The sequence below is a fragment of the Arachis ipaensis genome, chromosome B7, assembly GCF_059453495.1.
Source record: "Arachis ipaensis isolate K30076 ecotype BB chromosome B7, ASM5945349v1, whole genome shotgun sequence".
NCBI lineage: Eukaryota > Viridiplantae > Streptophyta > Magnoliopsida > Fabales > Fabaceae > Arachis > Arachis ipaensis.
This window is the reverse complement of record NC_142442.1, coordinates 7,449,263-7,473,842: the sequence shown is the minus strand read 5'-3', so window position 1 is coordinate 7,473,842 and position 24,580 is coordinate 7,449,263. Positions and strand designations below refer to the sequence as shown.

The 24,580-nt window shown below is 30.2% G+C and overlaps 2 protein-coding genes across 2 annotated transcripts; both read left to right on the top strand.

The window, feature by feature from the left end:
- Positions 1 to 3,733: 3,733 nt before the first annotated feature.
- On the top strand, positions 3,734 to 14,341 carry LOC107606708 (uncharacterized). Its single transcript, XM_088494399.1, has 8 exons — positions 3,734 to 3,738; positions 4,620 to 4,887; positions 5,678 to 5,725; positions 5,830 to 5,887; positions 10,614 to 11,319; positions 11,401 to 11,476; positions 11,544 to 12,744; positions 14,085 to 14,341. The coding sequence occupies exons 1-8, from the start codon at positions 3,734 to 3,736 to the stop codon at positions 14,339 to 14,341; spliced, it is 2,619 nt and encodes an 872-aa protein (XP_088350525.1).
- A 960-nt stretch (positions 14,342 to 15,301) lies between these two features.
- Positions 15,302 to 17,027, top strand: LOC148550258 (exocyst complex component EXO70A1-like). The gene is made up of 2 exons (XM_088494398.1): positions 15,302 to 16,264; positions 16,296 to 17,027. Exons 1-2 carry the CDS (start codon positions 15,302 to 15,304, stop codon positions 17,025 to 17,027), a joined length of 1,695 nt encoding a protein of 564 aa, XP_088350524.1.
- The last annotated feature ends 7,553 nt before the right edge of the window (positions 17,028 to 24,580 follow it).

Genomic DNA, 24,580 nt, shown 5'->3' with positions numbered 1-24,580 from the left:
AACCCATTGTTCACATTGTTTACAAAAGTCATTGTCTACCTAACAAAGTCCTTATCAAATAGAAGGAGTTAACTTTTTTAAGTTAATGTTAGTCAATTTCTTAAAATTTTAGATTCTAAATTTTAAATATTATTCTTTAATGCTAAAGTCTAAATCTTTCAAAACTTGAAGGTTAAAAAAAATTACAATAAAAAATTACTTAACATTAACTAATTAAAAATTAATTTTTTATACTTATTCATAATAAATTAATACAACTAATAAAGGTTACTTGAGGTCCTAGTTCACTTCTACTACTTTATAATAATGTCAATATATGCACACAAGTGTACAATGTTTAATTACTCTAATAATGTATAGTTCATTAAATTAGATTCTAAAGTTGAGTTCATTTTTCAACTTCGTTCCTTAACCAAGAACTATAGATAATTGTATCGATCTTTTTTTGTTCTCAATTACGTCTATCGTTAACATTCTTTTATGACAAAACAAGCACGTTTTTCTTCTTTCTCTCATTGGGATGAAGAACCTATGGACTCTCTATAAATTGAATGAGTAAACATTTGAATCATGGAGAGATTCACAAGCCAAGGAATAATTAGTGTTAAAAGTTATCTAAATTTTTAATTATAAAAATAAAAATAGAAAAACTAAGAAGTCATATAAAAGCTTTAAATTTCAACAAATGGTTGGTGACTTTGGAGGTTTGACATGCCATGCAATGGAAGCTAAGAGACTTTAATTAATTTATTATCCAACTCATAAAGTGTATATATTATTTGGGAAACCTATCCATATGTCTCAAATCATATGCACTACCTTTTATGGTACGTTTTCTTCAATTTAGAACAAATCCATTACAAGCATGCTCTTCTCTTACATTATTATTGTTATGGTCAAAGAAACCGGCTTTCCCTCTCATTTATTATCTCTATTGAACACTACTACCTTCAGTGCATTATTCTCGTTCCAATAAACTACTTTGTAACAATAATTGAACAATGCAACCCTTTATTATTGAATCTATGATAAATATCTATTATATTATTCATCTTTTGTGGATAAGGAGAAGCACTTTAATTTTGGGCTTTTGCATATACTCAATTATTGTACCACGTTCACATGCAATCTTGGGTTCCGTACAAAAATGCAGCTCATAACAACTTCAAGGACTAGGACCATTCATATTTGACTCTTTATTTTAACGCGTCAATTTGTTTTCTAAAAACAAAATATATGATGTAAGTAGGGTGAAAATTCAGGTGAAGTCAACTTCACGGTAGGGTGAAAATTCAGGTGAAGTCAACTTCACGTGAAGTTGATATCTGAGAGCTATTAGATGAAAATTTAGTCAAATCATTTAAATTATCTAACGGCTCTTAGATATCAACTTCACGTGAAGTCGACTGTACCTGAGTTTTGACCTGTAAGTATATATCTAGTTTAAAGTTTCACATTTCTTTGGTGAAGGATGAAATTCGGTGAAGAATGAAGGTTTATAGTTCATTTTTTTAGAAAAGTATGTATTATACATAATATTTTTAATTTTTTTATTTTGTTTTTCTATTGCAAAAAGTGTACACCAAAGTGTATTATACATAATATTATAAAAATAAAAAATACTAAATATAAAAATACAAATAAAACAAACTCTAATACTATTCAGTTGCTTCAACAATAATGTATTTATAAGTTTTCAGAAATAATTTTAAAATAGTTAGTATTTTGAGATTATTATAAAAGCTTTCTTACACACAACCTTTAATTATAAGACTATAATTGATTCTGTGTTTTTATGTCATATATATAAAAAAAATACAATTTTACAAACGAAAAATGTTGGTTAAGATGTTAAAAGTTTATCGAAAATATTAGAGAAACAAAAAGAAAAAACAGTCAAAAGTTATTTTAATTAATATTTATTAATTTTAGTATGATTATGTTACGTGTATATTAAAATCAGTTATCGGTATAAAATATATGTTAAAATATAAATATATTAAAAATAAATTAAATCACACATATATACTAATAGCTGATTTTAGTAACTAATTTTAGTATACAAATAATATTTTTTATTCTTTCTAAAGACTAAATAAGATAAATTTTTGTTATTTTTAGTATATTTTTTTGTTATTAAATATTTTTAAAAGCTTATAACGTCATTATTAATTAATTAGCTCATGCAACAAAGAGATAATAATACTTTTATAAATAAGTAATAATCGTAATCATATATTACACATGTTTTGTAATCTTTAATCCTTTATGAAATCTATATGTTGATTTAAATATCCAAATCTTTTGTCTATCATTTATTACACAAGTTAATGGGTCTCTTATCTTATAAATTCCTCATTTTTCTATGTTTTTTTTATGTGGAACTAACTTCAACACTTCTCACACTTGCAACACTAACAGAGTAGTAGTCCATGTATACTCTAATCCTTTTTAGTTTCAAACAAAAAAATAACAATTATTATTAATTGTTTGCCTCATGTTATGAGGCAAAAATATTGCTGTCCACAAAACTTGAGATAATTGTCATGGTTACGTAATAATTATGCTATAGATCTGTCTTTGGTTGGCGTTCGAGTGTAGTTCCTGCTAGCTAGCTTGTTTTGAATTTCGGGTGTGTATATTAATATTATACATTAATAAAATACATTTATTATTATTATTTATATTCATCATGGTCAATCATATTGATACAGATCCACGCATGTTAGCACTGAACACTCTTGTCTTCCACGTGTACTTAACAGTACTATACACTTATTTAATTTGCCTAAGATCACAAATAATGAAACTCACGATAATTGAATAGTGAAAACAATAGTTATTATCTTAACATTCTAAAAGATTCAAAGAATTATTACCAAAATAGAAATAAAAAAGAAAGCATAATTAAGCAATCTGATCAAATTAAATGGCACATAATAAAGTATATTTTCATAAAATTATTTTCACAAAAATTTAAATTAATAAAAAAAGACACATAAAATATTATATTTTTTGATAATATAATAAGACCAAAGCCAAAAAAAAAAAAATTACAAGGTCCTACACTCATAGTATGAGCATAAAAACTCCATGTAAATCAGTTTTGTAACAGACTAGACCACCCGCTAGTACGATATTGTCCGCTTTGGCACACAAGGTCTCATGGTTTTATCTTTGACGATAGAGATGATAGCCAAATCTCCCCACACTCACTCGTCAAAACACGTCATGCTAGGGAGATGTATCGACACTCTTATAAGGCATGCTTCGTTCCCCTCCCCAACTAATGTGGAATCTTACAATATAAGGGTGTAGATACCTCTCCATAGCATGACGCGTTTTGACGAGTGAGTGTGGGGGGTTTCGGCTATCATCCCTATCGTCAAAGACAAAACCGTAAGACTTTGTGTGCCAAAACGAACAATATCGTACTAACGGGTAGTCTGGACTGTTATAAGTTCTATACAGATATTCCAATTCAGTTGGGAATACATCTAAGAACAAGAAATTAGAAAAATATTTGAATGAGTATATTTTTAATATGCTTCTTCAAATTTTTTTTTTTTACTTTTTTTATATGTTTGTTTGAATTCTTATATAGATTCTTTTTTTCTTTTTATTTATGTTAATTTTTTTTTTGGGATTCAATAAAGATTGAAATTTAAATTTTTAATCATAAAAATTCTAATACAATATCAAGAAATCATTTTTTTTAATTTAAACTAATAAAATGAGGTACATAAATTGTTATATTTTTAATACTTTTAATAATTCAATAATAACTTTCAACCATTTAATAAAAAAATTGCTCTTATATTTTTAATACTTTTAATAATTCAATAATAACTTTCAACCATTTAATAAAAAAATTGCTCTAGCATTTATCAAACATTTTAAATTGTGCTATTGAGCGAGTATATAATTTAATTGCCTAGTTGTTGTGTTAAACAAACATTTTGAATTCTAAATTTTGAGTATGTAGTTGTTTCTAAAAAATAAATTTGCAGCCACCAAATAATTAATTTTTGTTGACACTTATAGAAGATTGTCCTTGTAGTAATAATACCTAGGATGCATATGGTTTAATTTTTAATTAATCTTTTTCAAAAAATAAACGAAAACGTAAGACATTCTTATATAATTTATAAAATAATCTTATTCATTAATTTAAAAGGTAATAAAAATAAATAAATAGAGAAGGAAGATAAAACTTTGCTTTTTTACTTAAATAAAATAAAGGGATTCTAAAATTACTTGATTTCTCTAAACTAATTTTAAAAATATAATTTTTCTATTCTTATTAATATATAAATCGTTTCAGGGTTGGGCGTATTATATTATATATTAAATATTATAGTGTAGGATAATTTATGCCTGAAAATTTTCTCAAAAATGTACATAAATCATCTCAGGATAATGAGCTTACCAAAATAAACATAAATCGTTCTAGGATAAGCGAGTTTACACGTTTTTACCCTAAAACACGTTAGGGTAGGACGATTTATGTACATCCCATAATACACAGCAGTCTAACATGATTTATATATATAATCAAACCCTGAATAGCTTCCCACGAGTTACGTTTGGCAAAGAGAACCCCATTGATGGCGAGGAAGGTTTTGGAGAGAAGAAAAGTTAGGGAAGAAGAGGATCAACGGCGGGGGAGGAAGAAGAATCGTTAAGGCCAACGACGGAGCAAGGCACAACCAAGTGAGTGGCGGTGCACGGTACAGCCAGAGACAAAGGGCGGCGACGGCTGTTGAGAATCGTGGTGGTGGAAGCGCCAGTGGGTGGCAGAGTAAGGCTGTTCGCGGCGGGAACAGGCAGGGCAGGGCAGGGGGAACAACAGTTTCAGTAAAAGATGGTGGAAAACGAGAGAGACATGTACCGATTAAACGGTATTGCGCACGTTACGGGATTTATCGACAAAGAGATTAGTTGTCAAACTTATTTGTAATCTATATAGTTAATGACAATAATATATTAAATTTTTTAATGTAATTTCATAATGTATATCACATAAGAGCAGTCTGTAAACGATTTGAAATTGGCCATAAGTGTATTCGTATGATAGAAATTTTTAATAATGAAGTTAAACAAGCTAAATCATATGCTTTGTGAATTAGTTATTTGGTAATTTATTAGGTTTAAAATGCTTAGAAATGTTGAGGTTGTTGTAGGGTTACGAAGGATTTCACTTTTAATATATATCTTTGTTGTTATTATGCGTTGTTGAGTTGTGACTGTATATTATTGTTTTATCAGCCAATTCGATGTGTTAGGAGCATTCGTAGGCAACAGAAGATGATAATGCATGACCGTATAATGTCGTCGTATCTAGATAGTATCGGATTACTACATGTTGCAAGTTAAGGCTGAATGATTATTGGTTTAAGTTTGATGAGCCACTGATTAGTGCATTTGTGGAGCGATGGCGTCTCGAAACCCACACGTTTCACATGCTTTTTGGAGTGTAGTGCACGATAATTTTATAGGATGTGGCATATCAGTTCGGCCTCCCTATTAATGGATTTGCAGTTAGTGGATGTTTCAACGACTTTGAGCAATTAATGGAAGGGGAAAGCCTGCATAGATGTAGTTCGAAGAGTTATTTGGTGAACTTTCACCCGATGATTGCATTAATAAGTTCATCATGTTGTTTTCCTGGTTTCAGAACAAGTTCAAAGTCATGTCAGCTCATGCATCAAAGGTCACGGTACAGGTTTATGCTCATAGTTATATTATGATAGATGTTGTTATCCACGATGCTTTTCAAGAATAAGTCTGTTGCTAAAGTTCATTTACGGTAGCTTCTCTATATTGCAGACCTTGATGGACTCAACAAGTATACCTGGGTTTTGGCCACTCTGTCCTGGTTGTATAGGTATCTTTGCAGAATTGCTAATCGAAATGTTAAGAACTTAGTTGAGCCACTAGCATTGCTGTAGTCTTGAATTTTTTGGCGTTTCCCCACGAATTTACAAACACATCAATATGCTTTTTACTAGAGAACGTAACACCTTCACTTGTGATTTTATCAAATTTTTTTCGGTGATGACCTAGCAAAAACACAGTTCGAGCCATCTTTTCCAAAATCCTCAATTTATATTTGGCTCGTTATACACCATACTCGTTTATTTATAGACTCGTTGTCTTCATAAATCATCTTGGGGTCTTGAGCTTTATCTATCCGCACATAAATCATCACAGGTTCGTGAGTTTTAAGATTGAACGTAAATCGTTCTAGGGTAATGTGTGTTAAGAGAAAAAAAAACATAAATCATCACAAGGTGAGATGATTTATGTTCATTTTAGAAAGCTCATTATCCTAGGACAATTTATGAATAATTATTGAAAAGACTTTTAAGTATAAATTATTTTAAGATATAACATTTAATATATAATCTAAAACATACCGTTTAGAACTATTTATATATTAATAAAAATTGATAATTCGCATTTTAAAAATAATTTTAAAAAAATCAAATAATTTTAAAATCACTTTATTTTATTTAAATAAAAAAACTTTCAGCTCACGATAATTATTAGTGGAATACTAAATGCACTTTTATTGGCTATCATTTGGAATTCTCTTCCTTCTGCTACCCTAACTGTATTCTGACACATCAATGTGCCTATTATAGAGAGGGGGTTGGTCTAATTTGACCCAATAATTAAAGGCTATTATATATAATTAATACTTGAAAATAATTGTATATCAAACTAAGTGTAAAGTAATAATTAATGTCCTCCTAAGCAATAAGCAATGACTATGACTTTCGCATACACTGACATACATATATAAATGAACCATTATTGGACCAATCAATAATAACTATATCATCAAGAAGCTAAGGCACATTCCATAAAGTTACTTCTAAGGCCATTGCTTCAACAATTTGGTTTATTAAATTTAAATATAGAATGCCCTACAAGGTTTAATTTATTGAGTAATGGCTTCAGATGATGAATGAGATGGAAACCGTCCTTTGTTTATGAACCAAGCAATTTGCGCACAATGAAAAGGGGACCAGCATAACCCAGACAACTGATCCCATAATGTTGAACAAAATAAAAGAATATTTGTTATTTATTTAGATATTATCAGCAGCAAGAATCCAGGAATTTAAATTCAGACCTAATATGTTCCAAAAAAGAAATTTGAGACAAAATAAAATCTTTTTGTTATCACCGGAAAAATGATTTTTTTTTTCTCACTAAGTTTTAGAAATTCTCCCATATATACCTATAATGTCCCAAGAGCAGTGACGTGGCTTGAGTTTATAGGTAGTGTTTGTTTACTGATACAATGGTATATTCAATATTTGTTTGTAAGACATAAATTTATTTATGAAAAATACCATTAAAGATACGTAATTTGTACTTTTTAAAACAATGAGACACAAATTTTAAAAAAAAGACAAAAATTATACAAATTATTTGAATAATTTTACTCTTAATAATTTATAAAATTTCTAAATCTTTTCTCTTTTTATTTTATTCTCTCCCACTTTATCATTTTCAAGAATTCTCACTTCCTCCATCTCTTTTATCCATATCAAGATCTTTCGTTGTTGTTATTGTCATCGCCATTATCATCATTATTGTGACTTTTTTCCTTTTTCTATTCTTCGTCTTCATCTTTCTCTCTTTCAGAGAATAACTACATTCTTTTATTTGTTTTTGGGTAGAATTTGCGTCTTCCTCGTTCACCGGTCCTCTTTGTCATTGCCACCTTTGCAAAAATCGTGCCGAATCCTCTTTTTCGTGTCGTGTCTACCTTCGTTTATGCCTAAGATTTTTTATTAAAATCTCTGCTTTATCAGTTTGCATCTATCATCGTCTTTAATATCATTAACTTTTAGATTTGTCTTTCTACTTCTCATTCTCTTGACCTCTTTTTTGTCTCTATTCATGTCGTCGTCTTCTTCTACCTCCATCTATCTCTATTTTCTACTGCGCCTCCTTTTTTTTATTCTCTACTTAAAAAAAAAAAAAAACAAAATGATTGTATATTTAATTTTTTATTTATTTAAATTTTAATTAATATTTATTAGATATTGTGTTGTTTTGTTTGTTGAATATTTTTTTTTTTATTTTAAGAGTTATTAACGGTGCTAGAAAAGTGGTGGTTGTTGTTTAAATAAATATAATCAGTATTTATTTAATTATCACAAATAAACTAAAGATATTGTAGGTGAAAAAACATTAAAAAGGTTACCTTGATATACGTAATCTTTTAAACAAAATATCATAACAAAATCTTTTTGAATGATACATAAATAATTGAAACGGATTGGATATTTTTTGAAAAAAGGTCCATGTTCATAATTTTAAACATTTATTACATTTTATCTTCTTTAATCACGACTAATTAAAATGTTACACACATAGAAGAGACAATTACGTAAATACCTTTGAATTTGGATACACAATAAAAATATGAAATTCTACAATATATCAATGGCATGGGAACTCGTTATTAACAAAGGATGATTAAATATATCTTTTTATAAATGTTGTTTGCACGCATGGAAAACGGTTGTGAAGGATTCTATATATCCACCAATATCCAATAATATATAAATAATATTTGGACACGTAAAACAATCTATATCCCTTTCTATGTAGCTAAATTGTTAGGGTGGATGAAAATTATCCACAAAGGTAGTTTTCACTTTGACTGAACTTTCAAATAATATATATGATACTAGATATTTCCGGTATTGGAAAGATTTACGATCCACAATGTATGGTTCTTTTTATCTTAAACAACTATAAAGTTCTAATGTCATATCTGATCTCATCCGTTTTTAGCATGATTGATTAGTCAAACAAAAAGGATGATTTATCTATTTGAAAGTACATTATTAATGGTCAACAATAAAGTTTCGGCTTTGGATTTAGGTTTAATTATTCTGTTAATTTCTATAGTTTTACGAAATTTTTAATTAGGTTTTTATATTTTTTTTTAATTAAATTTTTGTACTAATTTTTTTTAATTGAGTTTTTACATTTTTTTATTTTTTTATTTGAATTTCTGCATTAATATTTTTTTAATTGGATCTTTATATAATGAAGTTAATTACTACTAAGAGGGACCTAATTGAAAAAAAAAATTTGGTAGAGAGATTCAATTAAAAAAAAAGTATAAAAATCTAATTAAAAATTTTATGAAATTATAAGGATCAATAGAGTAATTAAACCTTGAATTTATACATACTAGGTATGAGAAATTTAAATAACTTTTCTTTAAGAAAATTTCAAGTGATGAGTAATTATTGTTTCTTTTTTTACTTGTTTCAATGGGAATAGAATCAGAGAGTTATGAGTTTGATGAGCTTTGGTTTATATTACATATTTACCCCAAGTCTTATATATAATATATGAAAGAGGCTATTGTCACACCTTTTTTAAAGCAAATAAAGTCCCACCCGTACTACTTTAATTTATTGAATAATTTAATTTGTATATAATGAAAATTTCTTCTTTTTATTTTTAATTCATATGAAAAAAAGTTTAAATAAGCTTTTAGTTTAATAAATTTGAACTGTTTTATTTGAGTTTTAATCTGTTTATTTTTATTTTTTTTATTTTTTATAAAGGTTAGTCCATCTTTTTTATTATAATACTTTTTTTTATATATTATTAAAAAAATTTTAAGTGTATTAAATATATTAATATTTTAATAATTTTAACTAATTATAAAAAATATATAATATATAATAATTAAAATTAACGGTTAAAATTATTTATATTTACTGTTGAATGCACGTGCTAATGGCCAATGGTGATATGTATAAAGATCCAAAGAAATAAAAAAGTAAAGTATTATTTTTCTTTACTAAATAATATAGAGAGAAATATCAATATTATCTATCTATATATCAATAGGAATATGATGATAATAATGTGGAGTAAAAAAATTCATAATATCATAAATCTTTTTATACTATAGAATTTTTTCGTATTTTTAATTTTATTATTTTTAACTAATTTTAAATTTATTTACAACATAATATATATCATTAGAGTTTAATTTTCCTCCACAACTAAATTCATTGTTATTATTTTTAAATATTTATTTATTTACTGTATATATGTCACTATTTTTATTAGTAACTTTTTTTATGGAGTTAACAATGAAATAATTTTGAGTCGTTTTTAAAATATTTGAAAATAATTAATAAAACTAAAAAAAAAAAAAAAGTAGAAACAACATTTCCTTTTGGTATAAGATTAAATACTATATATTACCTAAAACAGTATATAAGGACTGAAATTTGAGACGATATTAAAAAGAGGAAAAGAACTAAAATAATTAAGGTTTTATTTTTATTAAATAAATAACTAAAATCAATAATTTGAGCAATTTAGAACTTGTAATATATTTTTAATGATAACAATGGAGAGTTGGATAATATTGTTCAAATATAAGGCATGCAAAAATAAGTAAAAAGTGTTGGTACCTAATTTAGAAGTTCAGGGGCATAGTGAAGGTATTTGGGTGCTCTCTGCATGGCCCGGAGCATCTTGCAATGTCGTGGCAGCAAGTTCGCAAGTGGTGTGTGTTGAGTTTTCGAATGGCGGTTTTTTTTGGGTCTGTGCAGCAATTTATGCAAGTCCCGTTCCTAGCATAAGGGAAGAAGTTTGGAGGGTTTTGACAGATTTTTTCAGAAATTATTCAGGTCCTTTATTAGCTATTGAGGATTTTAATGAGATCCTTCTTTCATCTGAGGTTAAAGGTGGAAACTTTGTCTCTCGAAGGGCAGAGCGGTTTGGAGCTCTCCTAGATGAGTGTGGTTTGATTGATTTGGGAGTTCATGGATCTTTGTACACTTGGTTCAGACATATGCAGGGTAATCGGTTCCTCTCGAAGAGGCTGGATAGGGGTGTGTCTACTGATGTTTGGTGTTTTCGTTTTTCGGAAAGCTATGTGGAGAATTTGGCGAGGATGCATTCTGACCACTGTCCCATTATGGTGCGATGTCAAGGTAATGATAGAAGAGTCGGGGTAAAACCTTTTCATTTTCAAGTAGTTTGGTCTTATCACCCAAGTTTTTCGTCGGTGGTCAGGGGTGCTTGGGACAAGGGTAGACCCAATCCTATTCGTTGCCTTTCTCAGGTCAGAGATGATGCTTTGGCCTTTAACCGAGATGTCTTTGGGAATATTTTTAAAAGAAAGAGGGAATTGGAGAGGCGTGTGACCAGTATCCAACAGAGAATGAAGAGAGTTGATGCTTTATCCCTTATACAGGAAGAAAGGGAGTTACAGTCTGAATATAGTAATCTGCTTACGCAAGAGGAGTTGTTTTGGTATCAAAAATTCCGAGAGCAATGGGTCAGATTTGGAGATAGGAATACTAAGTTCTTTCATATGCAAACCATTATGTGAAGGAAACGTAACAAGGTTCAGGGGTTGTTTTTGGAGGATGGAAGATGGAGTACTGATTCGCAAGAACTCGAAGAATGTGCAATTGGATTTTATAGAGATCTTTTTTGTAATGTGGAACAGGTAGAACTTGATGTGATGGGATCAGGAATTACCTTCTTTATCTCGTGAGGCTATTGAAAGTCTCACAAGAAATGTTTCTAAAGAAGAGGTTAGGAAGGTGGTTATGGGCATAAACTCTTTTAAGGCCCCAGGTGCCGATGGTTTTCAGGATTTTTTCTTCAAGAAATACTGGGAAGTGGTTGGTACAGAGGTATGGGAGCTTGTTAAGAAGGCTTTCGCTTGGTTTGATCTGGATAGTGCTCTGTTTGATACTTTGGTGGTGCTGATTCCTAAAGTTGATAACCCGTCTCGCATGAAAGAGTTTCGTCCTATCAACCTCTATAATGTCATCTACAAGATTATAACTAAGGTGGTTGTGGAGAGGTTACGACCTTTTCTACAAGATATCATTGGCCCTCTACGGGGAGGGTTTATTCCTGGAAGGGGTACCCCAGACAATATCATTGTAGCCCAGGAAGTTCTCCATTTTATGAAGAAAACCAAATCAAAGAAAGGTGTTCTTGCTTTTAAAATTGACCTAGAAAAAGCTTATGACAGTGTGAGCTGGGAGTTTTTGGAGCAATCTCTCCTAATGTTTGGCTTTCCAGGTACTATTGTTTCTCTTATTATGAAATGTGTAAAGTCTTCCTCCCTTTCTCTAATGTGGAATGATAACCGGTTGGATGGTTTTCAGCCAAAAAGGGGTTTGAGGCAAGGAGACCTGATGTCTCCTTATTTATTTGTTATTTGTATGGAGAGGTTGAGTTGCCTCATTGCTAGGCAAGTGGAGGTTGGTAGATGGAAACCAGTGACTGTGTCTAGGGGAGGTCCTGTAATCTCTCATCTCCTTTTTGCAGATGACCTTATCCTTTTTTGCAAAGCGAAGAAATCTCAAGTGCTTCATGTTTTGGACACTTTGGCCACCTTTTGCAGAGCATCTAGTATGAAGGTGAATTTTGACAAATCTCGTGCTATCTGTTCTATGAATGTTTCTAGACAACACAAGGATCTCTTCACTGGTATTTCTTCTATCCGATTTGCTAATTCTCTGGGAAAATACCTTGGTGTCCCCCTCAAGCATGGCAGAGTTACTAAAGCTGATTTTCATGATGTGGTTGATAAGCATACTAATAGGCTAGCATCTTGGAAAGGTCGCTTCCTTAATAAAGCTGGTCAGATTTGCCTTACTAAATCAGTTTTATCTTCTATACCTATTTATAGGATGCTAGTAAGCCTTTTTCCATCAGGTGTGTGCTCTAACATTGATAAGTTTACTAGAAATTTCATTTGGTGTGGTAGTCATAATCACCGTGGTCTTCATTTAGCATCTTGGAGAGTTTTGACGACTCCAAAAAAGTTTGGAGGTCTTGCTTTGCGGGAGTCACGGTTGGTCAATTTTTCTTTATTAGGAAAGCTAATTTGACAAATTTTGATGAATCAAGAGAAACTGTGGGTCAAGATTATGCTTCAGAAATACCTCCAGAATAGAAACCTATTTGCAGTTAAAGCAATGGGTTCTTCATCGTATATATGGAAGTCTATTGTGCACACAACTTCCGTATTAAAGGAAGGGTTTGTTTGGAAAGTGGGAGCTCTTTCTAAGAATTTCTAGTTTGACTCTTGGTTACACTCTGGGCCAGTAGGAGTAAGGGTTGAATTTCTTGATATATGTGAGGCTGCTTTGACCATTGAAGATGTTTACCGTGATGGAGTTTGGCATTTGGAGAGGATTTACTCTTTTATTCCTAGGGACTTAAGGGAAGACATTCTTAGTTTAGTACATATTTCGGCTTCTGGTCGTGATTTGGGTTGGAGTTGGGAGCACACTCTTTACTCTGCTAAACAAGGATATTTATGGTTAATTCAGAATAAGTTGAATTGGGATAGGAATATCAATTGGCTTTGGTTTTGGAAGGCACGAGTCCCTGAAAAGTTGAGGCTCCTAGTGTGGCTTTGCCTTCATGATGCTGTACCAACTCAATATCTGCGTTTTCGGCGACATCTCTCCTCCTCATCCTTATGTACACGTTGCAATCAACTTCCAGAGACAATTCTTCATTTTTTTCGGGATTGTGAAGTGGTGCGATCAGTTTGGGTTTCTCTAGATTTTTTTATGTGTGTTTCTTTGGCTCTCTCGAGGTGCATGATTGGTTCAAGCATGGCCTCCTCAATGAAAGTTGTTCCAAATTTACAGCTATAATATGGTCAATTTGAAAAGATAGAAATATGGGTAATTTTCAGGGAGTTTTTGGATCTGCTGGGTCAATTGCATACAAGGCTCGCAGGTGCATGGTGGATTTTGAATATACAACTCAGAATCGAGTGTGTTGCATCCAGGGATTAAAACCTCTGTCTTGATCTCCGCCAGAACCTGGTGCTTGGAAGTTAAATTGTGATGGGACTGTGAACTTGGGGGATGATTGTGCTGGTTTTGGGCGGGTAATTCGCGATAGCTCCAGTCAATGGGTAATGGGATGCTCAGGAAATTCTTTTGGATCTAGTGTCATCAAGATGGAGTTGTGGAGTATATGAAAAGGTTTGCCTTGGGCTTGGGAGGCGGGTTTTAAACTTGTTGTCTGTGAGACAGATTGCGCAGCAGCTTTTGAGCTAGTGACTGGTTGGCAAGTTCCACTCTGGCATCTTGAAAAAGAAGTGATACAACTGATCTTTGACTTGAAGTTAAGAAGGGATTGGGATATTCGTTTTGAGCTTATCCCGAGAGAAGCTAATGTCGTGGCAGATCGGTTGGTAAAGATGGGATCTGGAGGTAGCGAAACTGATGAGGTTAACCTTTGGCACCAGCCACCAGAGGTGGCGTGTCCTCTCTTACTGTTAAGAACCTGATTTCTTTTCTTTTTCTTTTCTGCTCTTTTGTTTTTTTCTCTTAATTGTTCACCAAAAAATTATCTAACACCAATAAAAATTATCACCGTTATATTTTTTCCATTTTAAAATATTTGTTTCATTTATATTTTTTAAGATTTTGAAATATTTACTTATTTGGACAATATCAAAATGTTTTCCGTCTTTTACTCTTAATATATAATGATATATTTGTTATTAAAGTAGGAAAAAATATGAATTGCAATAAATAATTTTTTATGAAGATAATTCTATCTATTCATCTAATGTTTTGCTATTACTAAAAGGTGTTTGCTACGGTACAATGATAAATTCATACGTACCGATACGTTTAAAATATAAACAAATAGTAACAAGTCATGTGGAATTTATTTTCCACATCAACATTTAATTTTTTCTTTTTTAAATATATATTATATCATCACTTTTACTAAAACACCCCTTTAGTAATCAAAACAATAAACGCATCAACGTTATCATCGTCCTCCTCCTTCTCTCTCGTTCATCTTCTTCCTTTGCATCTGCACTCTGTGATCTCATTCAAACCTCAAATCCAATGCTTCTTCATAGCTCCGTTCCCTTCACACCAAATTCGAAGACCAACAGAACCCACTTCCATTTCAGCAACTTCTCTTCCTTTAAGCCTCCAAATGCTCCCTTTTCGCGGTTTCAGAAGCACTCCATTTCGAATTGAGCACTCACAGCAACAAGAAGCCCTTCCCCGCAGAGGTTTCTAGAACCATCATGGAGCTTGCCACTGTGGGAACCCTCTCTGCTTTGACCAATGAGGGTCATGAGGGTTCTAGAAGAAACCAACAAAGATCATCTTTTTCCACAGACCATATTTCATTTGCAAAATGTTAAATCATTAATGCAATCTAAATAGCCAAAGTTAGTAATCATTTTGAAATTAAAACACTTGATTGCCAATATCTTTTTGGGATGGAAGGAAAGCAGAACCTTGATGCTGCAAGAAAGTGCTTGCTAGCTAGCTTGGAAACATCAAGTGCCATTGGTTCTGCATTAGATGAATCTGAATCAAGATTGGAGCTTCTTCGCCAGCGATGTCAATCCCTGCAAACTTCATTCAGACCAATCTCCATGCAGAAATGCTCGTTCATGGACGTTGGCAATGGTATAGATAGTGTTATATGTTCTGCTGCTGCTGTCCTCAAGGTGTTTGAATTTGTGCAGCATTTGGAGAATTCTCTATTGACTGACCCTGTTTCCGATCTATGCTCTTACCTCTCAGATGCCAAGAAGCTTGAAGAAGCCTTGAAGCTTCTCACTGATAATTGCACGTTAGCAATTGGCTGGTTGCAGGGTGTTCTTGACTTCTTACAAGACAAAGTGATCACCAATGAGTTTTACCTCTTTCAGGTGAAGAAATCCTTGAGGATACTGCGAGAATTGCAAGCCGTGGAAGAGGGAGTTTGCATCAATGGAGGTTTTCTCAGTGCAGCCTTAGACAATCTAGAGACTGAGTTCCAAAGACTTCTGATGGCAAACTCAATGCCCATTCCTTTGGTTTCGTTAGGATCACACGTCGCAACACAAGCTTTGCCAGGTTCTGTTATGGGGAAGTTGCAGGCCATCATTGAGCGGTTAAATGCAAACAGCAGGCTAGCCAAGTGTAAGTCTATATATGATGAAGTTCGAGGGACGAATGCTCAAAGAACTTTGAACACTTTAGACTTGAGCTACCTTGAGATTCCAACAGCTAAATTTGAGGATGTCAGGGAAATAGCGAGTTACATAGACCAATGGGGCATTGATTTGGAGTTGGTTGTCAAGAACGTTCTTCATACTGAGTACATGCTATCTTGCCGTGTCTTTGAGAAGATTGGTCGAGAAGCATCGACCGAATGTTTTGCCAGGATCGCCATCAGATCAGGAATTCTTTCATTCATTCTATGTTTCATTCCATCGACCGGCGCAAGTGAAGCTTGAAAGGCCAGGTTCTCCTCCCCGAGATAGCGGTGTCCCTAGGCTGGTAAGCTTTGTAACTGATTACTGCAATCAGCTGCTTAATGATACATATCTACCACATTTGAAAAAGGTCCTAGAAATTCATCTTAGTTGGAGAAATGAAACATATGAAGAGGGTATTGTTTTCACACAAATATATGACACAATCAAGGAAGTTGCAGTTAATCTTGATTCTTGGTCAAAGGCCTATGAGGATATCACATTGTCCTACATTTTCATGATAAATAATCATTGCCATTTCTACAATTTGAGGAGTACCATGCTTGGGGATATGATGGGAGATACTTGGTTAGGAGCACATGACCAATACAAGGACTATTATGCAGCACTTTATTTGAGGAATAGCTGCGGAAAGCTTCTATCAATTATTGTTCAAAAAGATTTACTTTCATCCTCATTGAGTAGCCAAGATTTGGGAAAGAGATTGCATGCTTTCAATGTAGCTTTTGATGAGAGGTACAAGATGGAATCTAGTTGGACAATTTGTGATGAGGCCTTGAGGAAAAACATATGCAAGCATTTGGTGGAATGTATTGTACCAATTTATAAGGCCTATGGTGAGGGTGCCTTGAAGTGTACACTGAGGAGTGCACAACCCAGATTGGTTCAACTGATGAACACAAAGTTCAAATCAATCTCTTCAATACAAATTCCTCCAACTAACATGTCCTCTAACTAAGCTAACTAATACATATGAAATGAAAAAAAATGAGAAATTTATATTCATCAACTTAATTTTCAGTACATACTACATATACTTTGATCTCATCTAGAGTATAATATGTTATAACAGAATAGAACTAGTAACTGAAAGTATAACTAACTTACAACTACCTTAACTAACTAACTGTCTATCTATCTATATGTCTTTTATTTTTTGGAATCATTCATAGTAATTACAACTTAATTGGTTATAAGAAGATGAGAAGGAGGCAGAGAAGCTTTAGCATTAGCAATGGCACCTGAACATGGAGGGAAGAAGGGGTTTGAGGAGAGAAAGGAAAAGTGGGATTCAAGAAGAAGAAAGGGGTGCCTTCACGAGGGTCAACAGCGAACCTGACGCCAATGGCCAAAGGGGAAGAAGAACCCTCATGACCCTCATTGGTCAAAGCAGAGAGGGTTCCCACAGTGGCAAGCTCCATGATGGTTCTAGAAACCTCTGCGGGGAAGGGCTTCTTGTTGCTGTGAGTGCTCAATTTGAAATGGGGTGCTTCTGAAACCGCGGAAAGGGAGCATTTTGGAGGCTTAAAGGAAGAGAAGTTGCTGAAATGGAAGTGGGTTCCGTTGGTCTTCGAATTTGGTGTGAAGGGAACGGAGCTATGAAGAAGCATTGGATTTGAGGTTTGAATGAGATCACAGAGTGCAGATGCAAAGGAAGAAGATGAATGAGAGAGAAGGAGGAGGACGATGATAACGTTGATGCGTTTATTGTTTTGATTACTAGAGGGGTGTTTTAGTAAAAGTGATGATATAATATATATTTAAAAAAAAAATTAAATATTGATGTGGAAAATAAATTTCACATGGCTTGTTACTATTTGTCTATATTTTAAATGTATCGGTACGTATAAACTTATCATCGTACCGTAGCAAATACCTTACTAAAATGTTTATTGTATATTTGGCAAAAAAGAAAATTGATATCGGAAATCTATGTGTAAATTTCCAAAATATGGTGTTTTTTTTATTTTCTATAATATGGGATGTCAATTTTTAGGGTAAAAAACAAAAATAAGCTATGGGGAGAAAGGAATTACGTGAATCAGCCAAAACGAAATATGATTCATCAATCAACCAATGCACAAATATATTTAGTTCGAATCAAACCGTTTCGAACTTGGATTGAATGTAATTCGAATTGAGCTACTTCGAATTACATGCAAAGCTGAAACATACATAATTCGAATTGAGGCAATTCAAATTACTATAAACCTGAACTAAGCATAATTCGAATCGAAGCAATTCGAATTACTATGAAACGTGAGCTCAACATAATTCGAATTGAGCTGGTTCGAATTACTCTTATGTAATTCGAATGATGTTGATTCAAATTACACATTGTACAATAAGATACTAGAAAAAATACTATATAATATAAAAAAATATACTAAAAGAAGTATGAAACAAGATTATAATAAATTAATTTTAGTATAAAATTATTAAATATAAATTAAGTTTAACTCCTATTAGTACATTGAATTAAAAATAACATATAAAAATGTACTTGTATTTATTAAATTTTAATAACATATAAAAATTTAATAATTTTTTAAATATTCTTTTTATAATAGGAGTACATTTTTATATACTTTAAATACTTTATATAGAAATGTACTTGTATTTATCATACAAAAATAAAGTGTTGTGCCAATATAATAACATTATAACATTTTAAATCAAATTTTTTCTAGGATTTTAGATTAAAAGCAGCACATGAAAAAGCATTATTGGTATTTTAAGGCTAACTTAATTAAAAAAGATAGAACTGTATCTTTTAAGATTTTATGTACATAATTAGACTAATTTTTTTTTTAATATTGATCAAAGATGTGTGTTACACTATGTTATTTGGTTTCATGTAAGTTTTACTCTACTATATATATATATATATATATATATATATATATATATATATATATATATATATTTTATTTTTCAGAAGACACAAATCTACAAATATATTTTTTTTTTACTTTCCAGAAGACACAAATCTACAAAATTTTATAAAACGTCAATTCGAATTACATTCAATCTAAGTTCGAAACAGTTTGATTCGAACTACACATATTTGTGCATTGGTTGATTGGTGAATTAAATTTCGTTTAACTGATTCACATAATTTCTTTCTCCCCATGACTTATTTTTGCTTTTTACCCCAATTTTTAAAAAGCCAAAACGATGAAGGCAGTTTTGTAATTTTTTGTTTCAGATAACCAAAAATCATTGAAGGTGAATTCAATTTTTTTTTAATTTTAAAACACGAAAATGGTGAGAACAATTTTATAATTTATTTCTTTTATTCTAAAATACACTAGATCGGTGAGGTGATTTTGTATTTTTAAAAATAAAGAATAAAAAACATAATTGTCAAAAATAATTTTTATTTTTTTTTAAAAATTAAAGAGCATAATTATACGAAATGATTTTTTACAACTGCAGCGCTACACATACATGAGATGTGTCCTTACTTTTATGAATTTGGAATTAGCGATTTCAACCCAACCATATTTTTGCAATTTATGGTTACTTACAACTTTAATTCTAATTACCAATTTCACTTTCATATACCAAAAAAAGTAATGTATTTTTCTTAAATATATCAATATTTGAAATTTTGATTTGAGATTTTATTTTGAGTATTTTTCTTGTTCTGAAAATAGGACAATAAAAAAAAGGGTAAAAAACAAAAATAAGCCATGTGGAGAAAGAAATTACGTGAATTAGCCAAAATAAAATTTGATTCACCAATCAACCAATGCACAAATATATGTAGTTCGAATCAAACTGTTTCGAACTTGGATTGAATGTAATTCGAATTGAGCTACTTCAAATTACATGCAAAGCTGAAATATACATAATTCGAATTGAGCCAATTCGAATTACTATGAAACTTGAACTAAGCATAATTCGAATTGAAGCAATTCGAATTACTATGAAACGTGAGCTCAACATAATTGGAATTGAGCTGGTTCGAATTACTCCTATGTAATTCGAATTACATATTGTACAATAAAATACTAGAAAAAATACTATATAATATAAAAAAATATATTAAAAGAAGTATAAAATAAGATTATAGTACATTAATTTTAGTATAAAATTATTAAATATAAATTAATTTTAACTCCTATTAGTACATTGAATTAAAAATAACATATAAAAATATACTTGTATTTATTAAATTTTAATAACATATAAAAATTTAATGACTTTTTGAATATTCTTTTTATAATAGGAGTACATTTTTATATACTTTAAATACTTTATATAAAATTGTACTTGTATTTATCATACAAAAATAAAGTGTTGTGCCAATATAATAACATTATAACATTTTAAATCAAATTTTTTCTAGGATTTTAGATTAAAAGCAGCACATGAAAAAGTATTATTGGTATTTTAAAGCTAACTTAATTAAAAAAGATAGAACTGTATTTTTTAGGATTTTATGTACATAATTAGGCTAATTTTTTTAATATTGATCAAAGATGTGTGTTACACTATGTTATTTGGTTTCATGTAAGTTTTACTCTACTATAACTTTTTTTTTTTTACTTTTCAAAATACACAAATCTAAAAAATTATATAAATTAATTTAAAAGAAAATATCATTGACGTTTTATAAAATTTTGTAGATTTGTGTCTTCTGAAAAGTGTATATATATAGTAGAGTAAAACTTACCTGAAACCAAATAATATAGTGTAAGACACATCTTTGATCAATATTTAAAAAAATTAGCCTAATTATGTACATAAAATCCTAAAAAATACACTTCTATCTTTTTTAATTAAGTTAGCTTTAAAATACAAATAATGCTTTTTCATGTGCTGCTTTTAATCTAAAATTCTAGAAAAAAATTGATTTAAAATGTTATAATGTTATTATATTGGCACAACACTTTATTTTTGTATGATAAATACAAGTACGTTTTTGTTTTTATATAAAGTATTTAAAGTATATAAAAATGTACTCCTATTATAAAAAAAATATTTAAAAAGTCATTAAATTTTTATATGTTATTAAAATTTAATAAATATAAGTACATTTTTATATGTTATTTTTAATTCAATGAACTAATAGGAGTTAAACTTAATTTATATTTAATAATTTTATACTAAAATTAATTTACTATAATCTTGTTTTATACTTCTTTTAGTATATTTTTTTATATTATATAGTATTTTTTCTAGTATCTTATTGTACAATGTGTAATTCGAATCAACATCATTCGAATTACATAAGAGTAATTCGAACCGGCTAAATTCGAATTATGTTGAGCTCACGTTTCATAGTAATTCGAATGGCTTCTATTCGAATTATGCTTAGTTCAGGTTTTATAGTAATTCGAATTGCCTCAATTCGAATTATGTATGTTTCAGCTTTGCATGTAATTCGAAGTAGCTCAATTCAAATTACATTCAATCTAAATTTAAAACGGTTTGATTCGAACTGCATATATTTGTGCATTAGTTAATTAATGAATCAGATTTCGTTTTGGCTAATTCAGGTAATTCCTTTCTTCCCATAGCTTATTTTTATTTTTTACCCTAAAAAATAAAATTCTAAAACAAATATATTTTAGTATTGTCTTCTCTGTCTTTTTACAAAACATACACATGTACCATATTGAGGACCGTTGCTGTTACCTTAGTCTTGACAGCAGCGATCTTTCATCTTTTTTTCTTTTCATTCTCTCAACAAGCTTTTTCTCCTTCTTCTCTTTTTTATTTTTTTTTTCTACCCACCTACCTTCTCTTTTTCTCCTATTCTCTCTTTACTTTTCCAAATTTTTTGAGTTTTTTCTGCCTCTAATTTTAGATTTAGAAAAATATTGTTTTCTTTTTTTTTTTCTTTTCATTCTTTTTTTTTTTCTGTTTCTAGTTCTATTTTTTGTTTTAGCTTTTTTGTTTGTGATTTTTTTTTTCAATTTTTTGTAGATCTAATACATCAATAACCCTCTGGTGATTATTCTTCTCTTTTTGTAATGTAATAGTTACCTTTTATGGGTATTTTGATTTCTGTAGTACAAATTTTGATATGAGAGGAAGACATTTTAAAAAAACTGGATATTCATGAATTTTTTTGTAAATCTAAAAAGTGATCAGATTTATTATTAAGAGTCGAAAAACAAAAATTATCTTATTGCTTTGCAGTATATCTGTGTAAATTTGGAAATAAAAAAAATTAATTTTGTTGCTATTTTTACTCATTAAAATTTTCTGTAATTTAATATTACATCTTCCTTCAGTTTATAATTTAATATATAAAATATTTATCTTTTAATTTAAATGTAAATTTAATACTTTTGTTACTATGTGTAAGTGTTTTATGACTTTTTTATAAATAAAAGTTGTTTCTCTTAAAAAAAAAAGCCAAAGAAAACAAGCCAACGAGAGTATAATGTACGTATATATTGAAAAGACAACACTAAATTGTTAATATTCCTCACTTTTTTTTTTGGACGTGTATATTCCTCACTTAATGATGCTTTCTGTATATTGTCCTTGACTTATTCATTCTTCTCATATGGCTATTACTGTGCAAATCCAGAAATTAAAACAGCCAAAGCCCAAAGGTATATCAATGTGACAACAGAATAATTGACTGTTATCGGCTATATATATATAAACAGTAATATTAAAAAAATAAAAAAAATTATTTTATTTAATATTTATTAATTACTATAATAATTAATAAATATTAAATAAAATAAATTCTACCTAATTTTGACTAAATATATAAACAACCTTAAGTTACAATAATATATAAGAGGCTTTATGGTTTATACTACTACTCACCATTTTTTTAAATAAGGAAAAAATGGATGTGTAGTTTTTATATGTTACATGTTGAGTAACGCGCTCTTACTTATATGTAATTTATTGGATTCTTTAATTTCACGCTATTTATTTAAAAATATTGAAATTGTAACAACTACTCTTTCTAAAAATAAAATTAAATTCAAAATTAAAAAATCAAGTTTAAAATTTTGAATTTATGGATAGGAATCTAATAACTATCCTCTGTTTGAAATTAAAATTATCCCAACCACTCTATTCTCAAATGTATATAAATAGGGGTGCACCTATAAGTAAAAAATTATTTCTCTCAAATACTAATCCTCTCTCTTCTCTCTCTATAAAAAATATATCATGTGTACAAACACAAGAGACAAGCTCAAAGAAGCATTAAAAAAAATAAGGAATTATGCTTTTCTTACTTTTATGTTGGTATGTAATATACTCTATTTTATTTCCTTCCATCCATGCATGACTACCATCTTTTATGTGTCTTATGGCATTAATTATTCTTTACTCATCTTTCATCCACATTGATCATGATTATCTATTATGTCATTCATGCCCTCTTAATCCATTAATATATATCACATATTTTTCTATGGGCATTTACATAATCTTTTATACCATTATATTATTATTATCCCTTTAATGTTGAGAGTACGTGTCTTTTTTTATGTCTTATTCAATATACCATATTCTATTATGTACAACTAAATGACCTCTTATATCATTATGTTATTATTACTCCTTTAATTTAAGGTTAAGGGTACATGCTTTCTTATAATACTTTCAAGTATTTGATATACACCATTCTTACTATGTGCACTTAGATTATATTTTATACATTATATTATTAATATCTTCTTAGGGTCAAGACTACATGTTTTCTTATCATTGTTTTATTCAACTAATTAATATCCCTTATTTAGTTACGTGGAATTATATGAACTTTTATACCATTAGATTAATAATATTTCTTTTAGTTAAGAGTACATGTCCTCTTATAACTATTTTATTCAACTATTTAAAATATCATATTTTTTATATAATGTACATTTACATGATATTTTATACATTATAATATTAATATCGCTATAGGGTTGAGAGTACCTACTTTCTTATAACATCTTATTCAACATGCTCATTTTATCATAGTATATGTCCCTCCTCTTGCATGATCTATTCTTGCATGAATCTCTTCTTATGTATGCCTAAACAACCCTAATTGTAAATTAAACTGACGGAATGATCCTTCGGTAAGGGAAGGTGACCCCCAAAGACAAGGTAATCGAGATGATCCTTCGGTAAGGGAAGATGATCGGTAAACTTTTGGAAACTTTCGGTAAGGGAAGGAGACTCCCATTAATTTTTTATAATAAGATGTCTTTGTTGATATAACTCTTTTCTTGTGTATGTCTAAATAACATTGATTGTAAATTGAACAGAGGGAATGATAAGGGAAGGTGACCCCCAAAGACAAGATATCGATATGATCCATCGCTAAGGGAAGGTGATCGATCGAGATGATCTTTCGGTAAGGGAAGGTGATCGCCAAAACGTTTGGGATAAGAACCTTCGGTAAGGAAAGGGGACTCCCACCTTTTATACCGGTTTGAGTTAAATACCCCTCATAAAAGCTACAAGTTAAGGAAGAAGAAAGTATAAGGCAAAGTTTGGTCATAATGATGTTCTTTTTAAGATTTATTTATG

Bases quoted from the DNA above. Each gene is read 5' to 3' on its own strand.
- LOC107606708 (XM_088494399.1), top strand. The intron at 5,726-5,829 runs GTTTATGCTCAT...TCTATATTGCAG, and splicing joins CATCAAAGGTCACGGTACAG to ACCTTGATGGACTCAACAAG. The intron at 12,745-14,084 runs GTGTGTGCTCTA...TCTGTGAGACAG, and splicing joins AGTAAGCCTTTTTCCATCAG to ATTGCGCAGCAGCTTTTGAG.
- LOC148550258 (XM_088494398.1), top strand. From the start codon at position 15,302: ATGGAAGGAAAGCAGAACCTTGATGCTGCAAGAAAGTGCTTGCTAGCT. The intron at 16,265-16,295 runs TTCATTCTATGT...CATCGACCGGCG, and splicing joins TCAGATCAGGAATTCTTTCA to CAAGTGAAGCTTGAAAGGCC.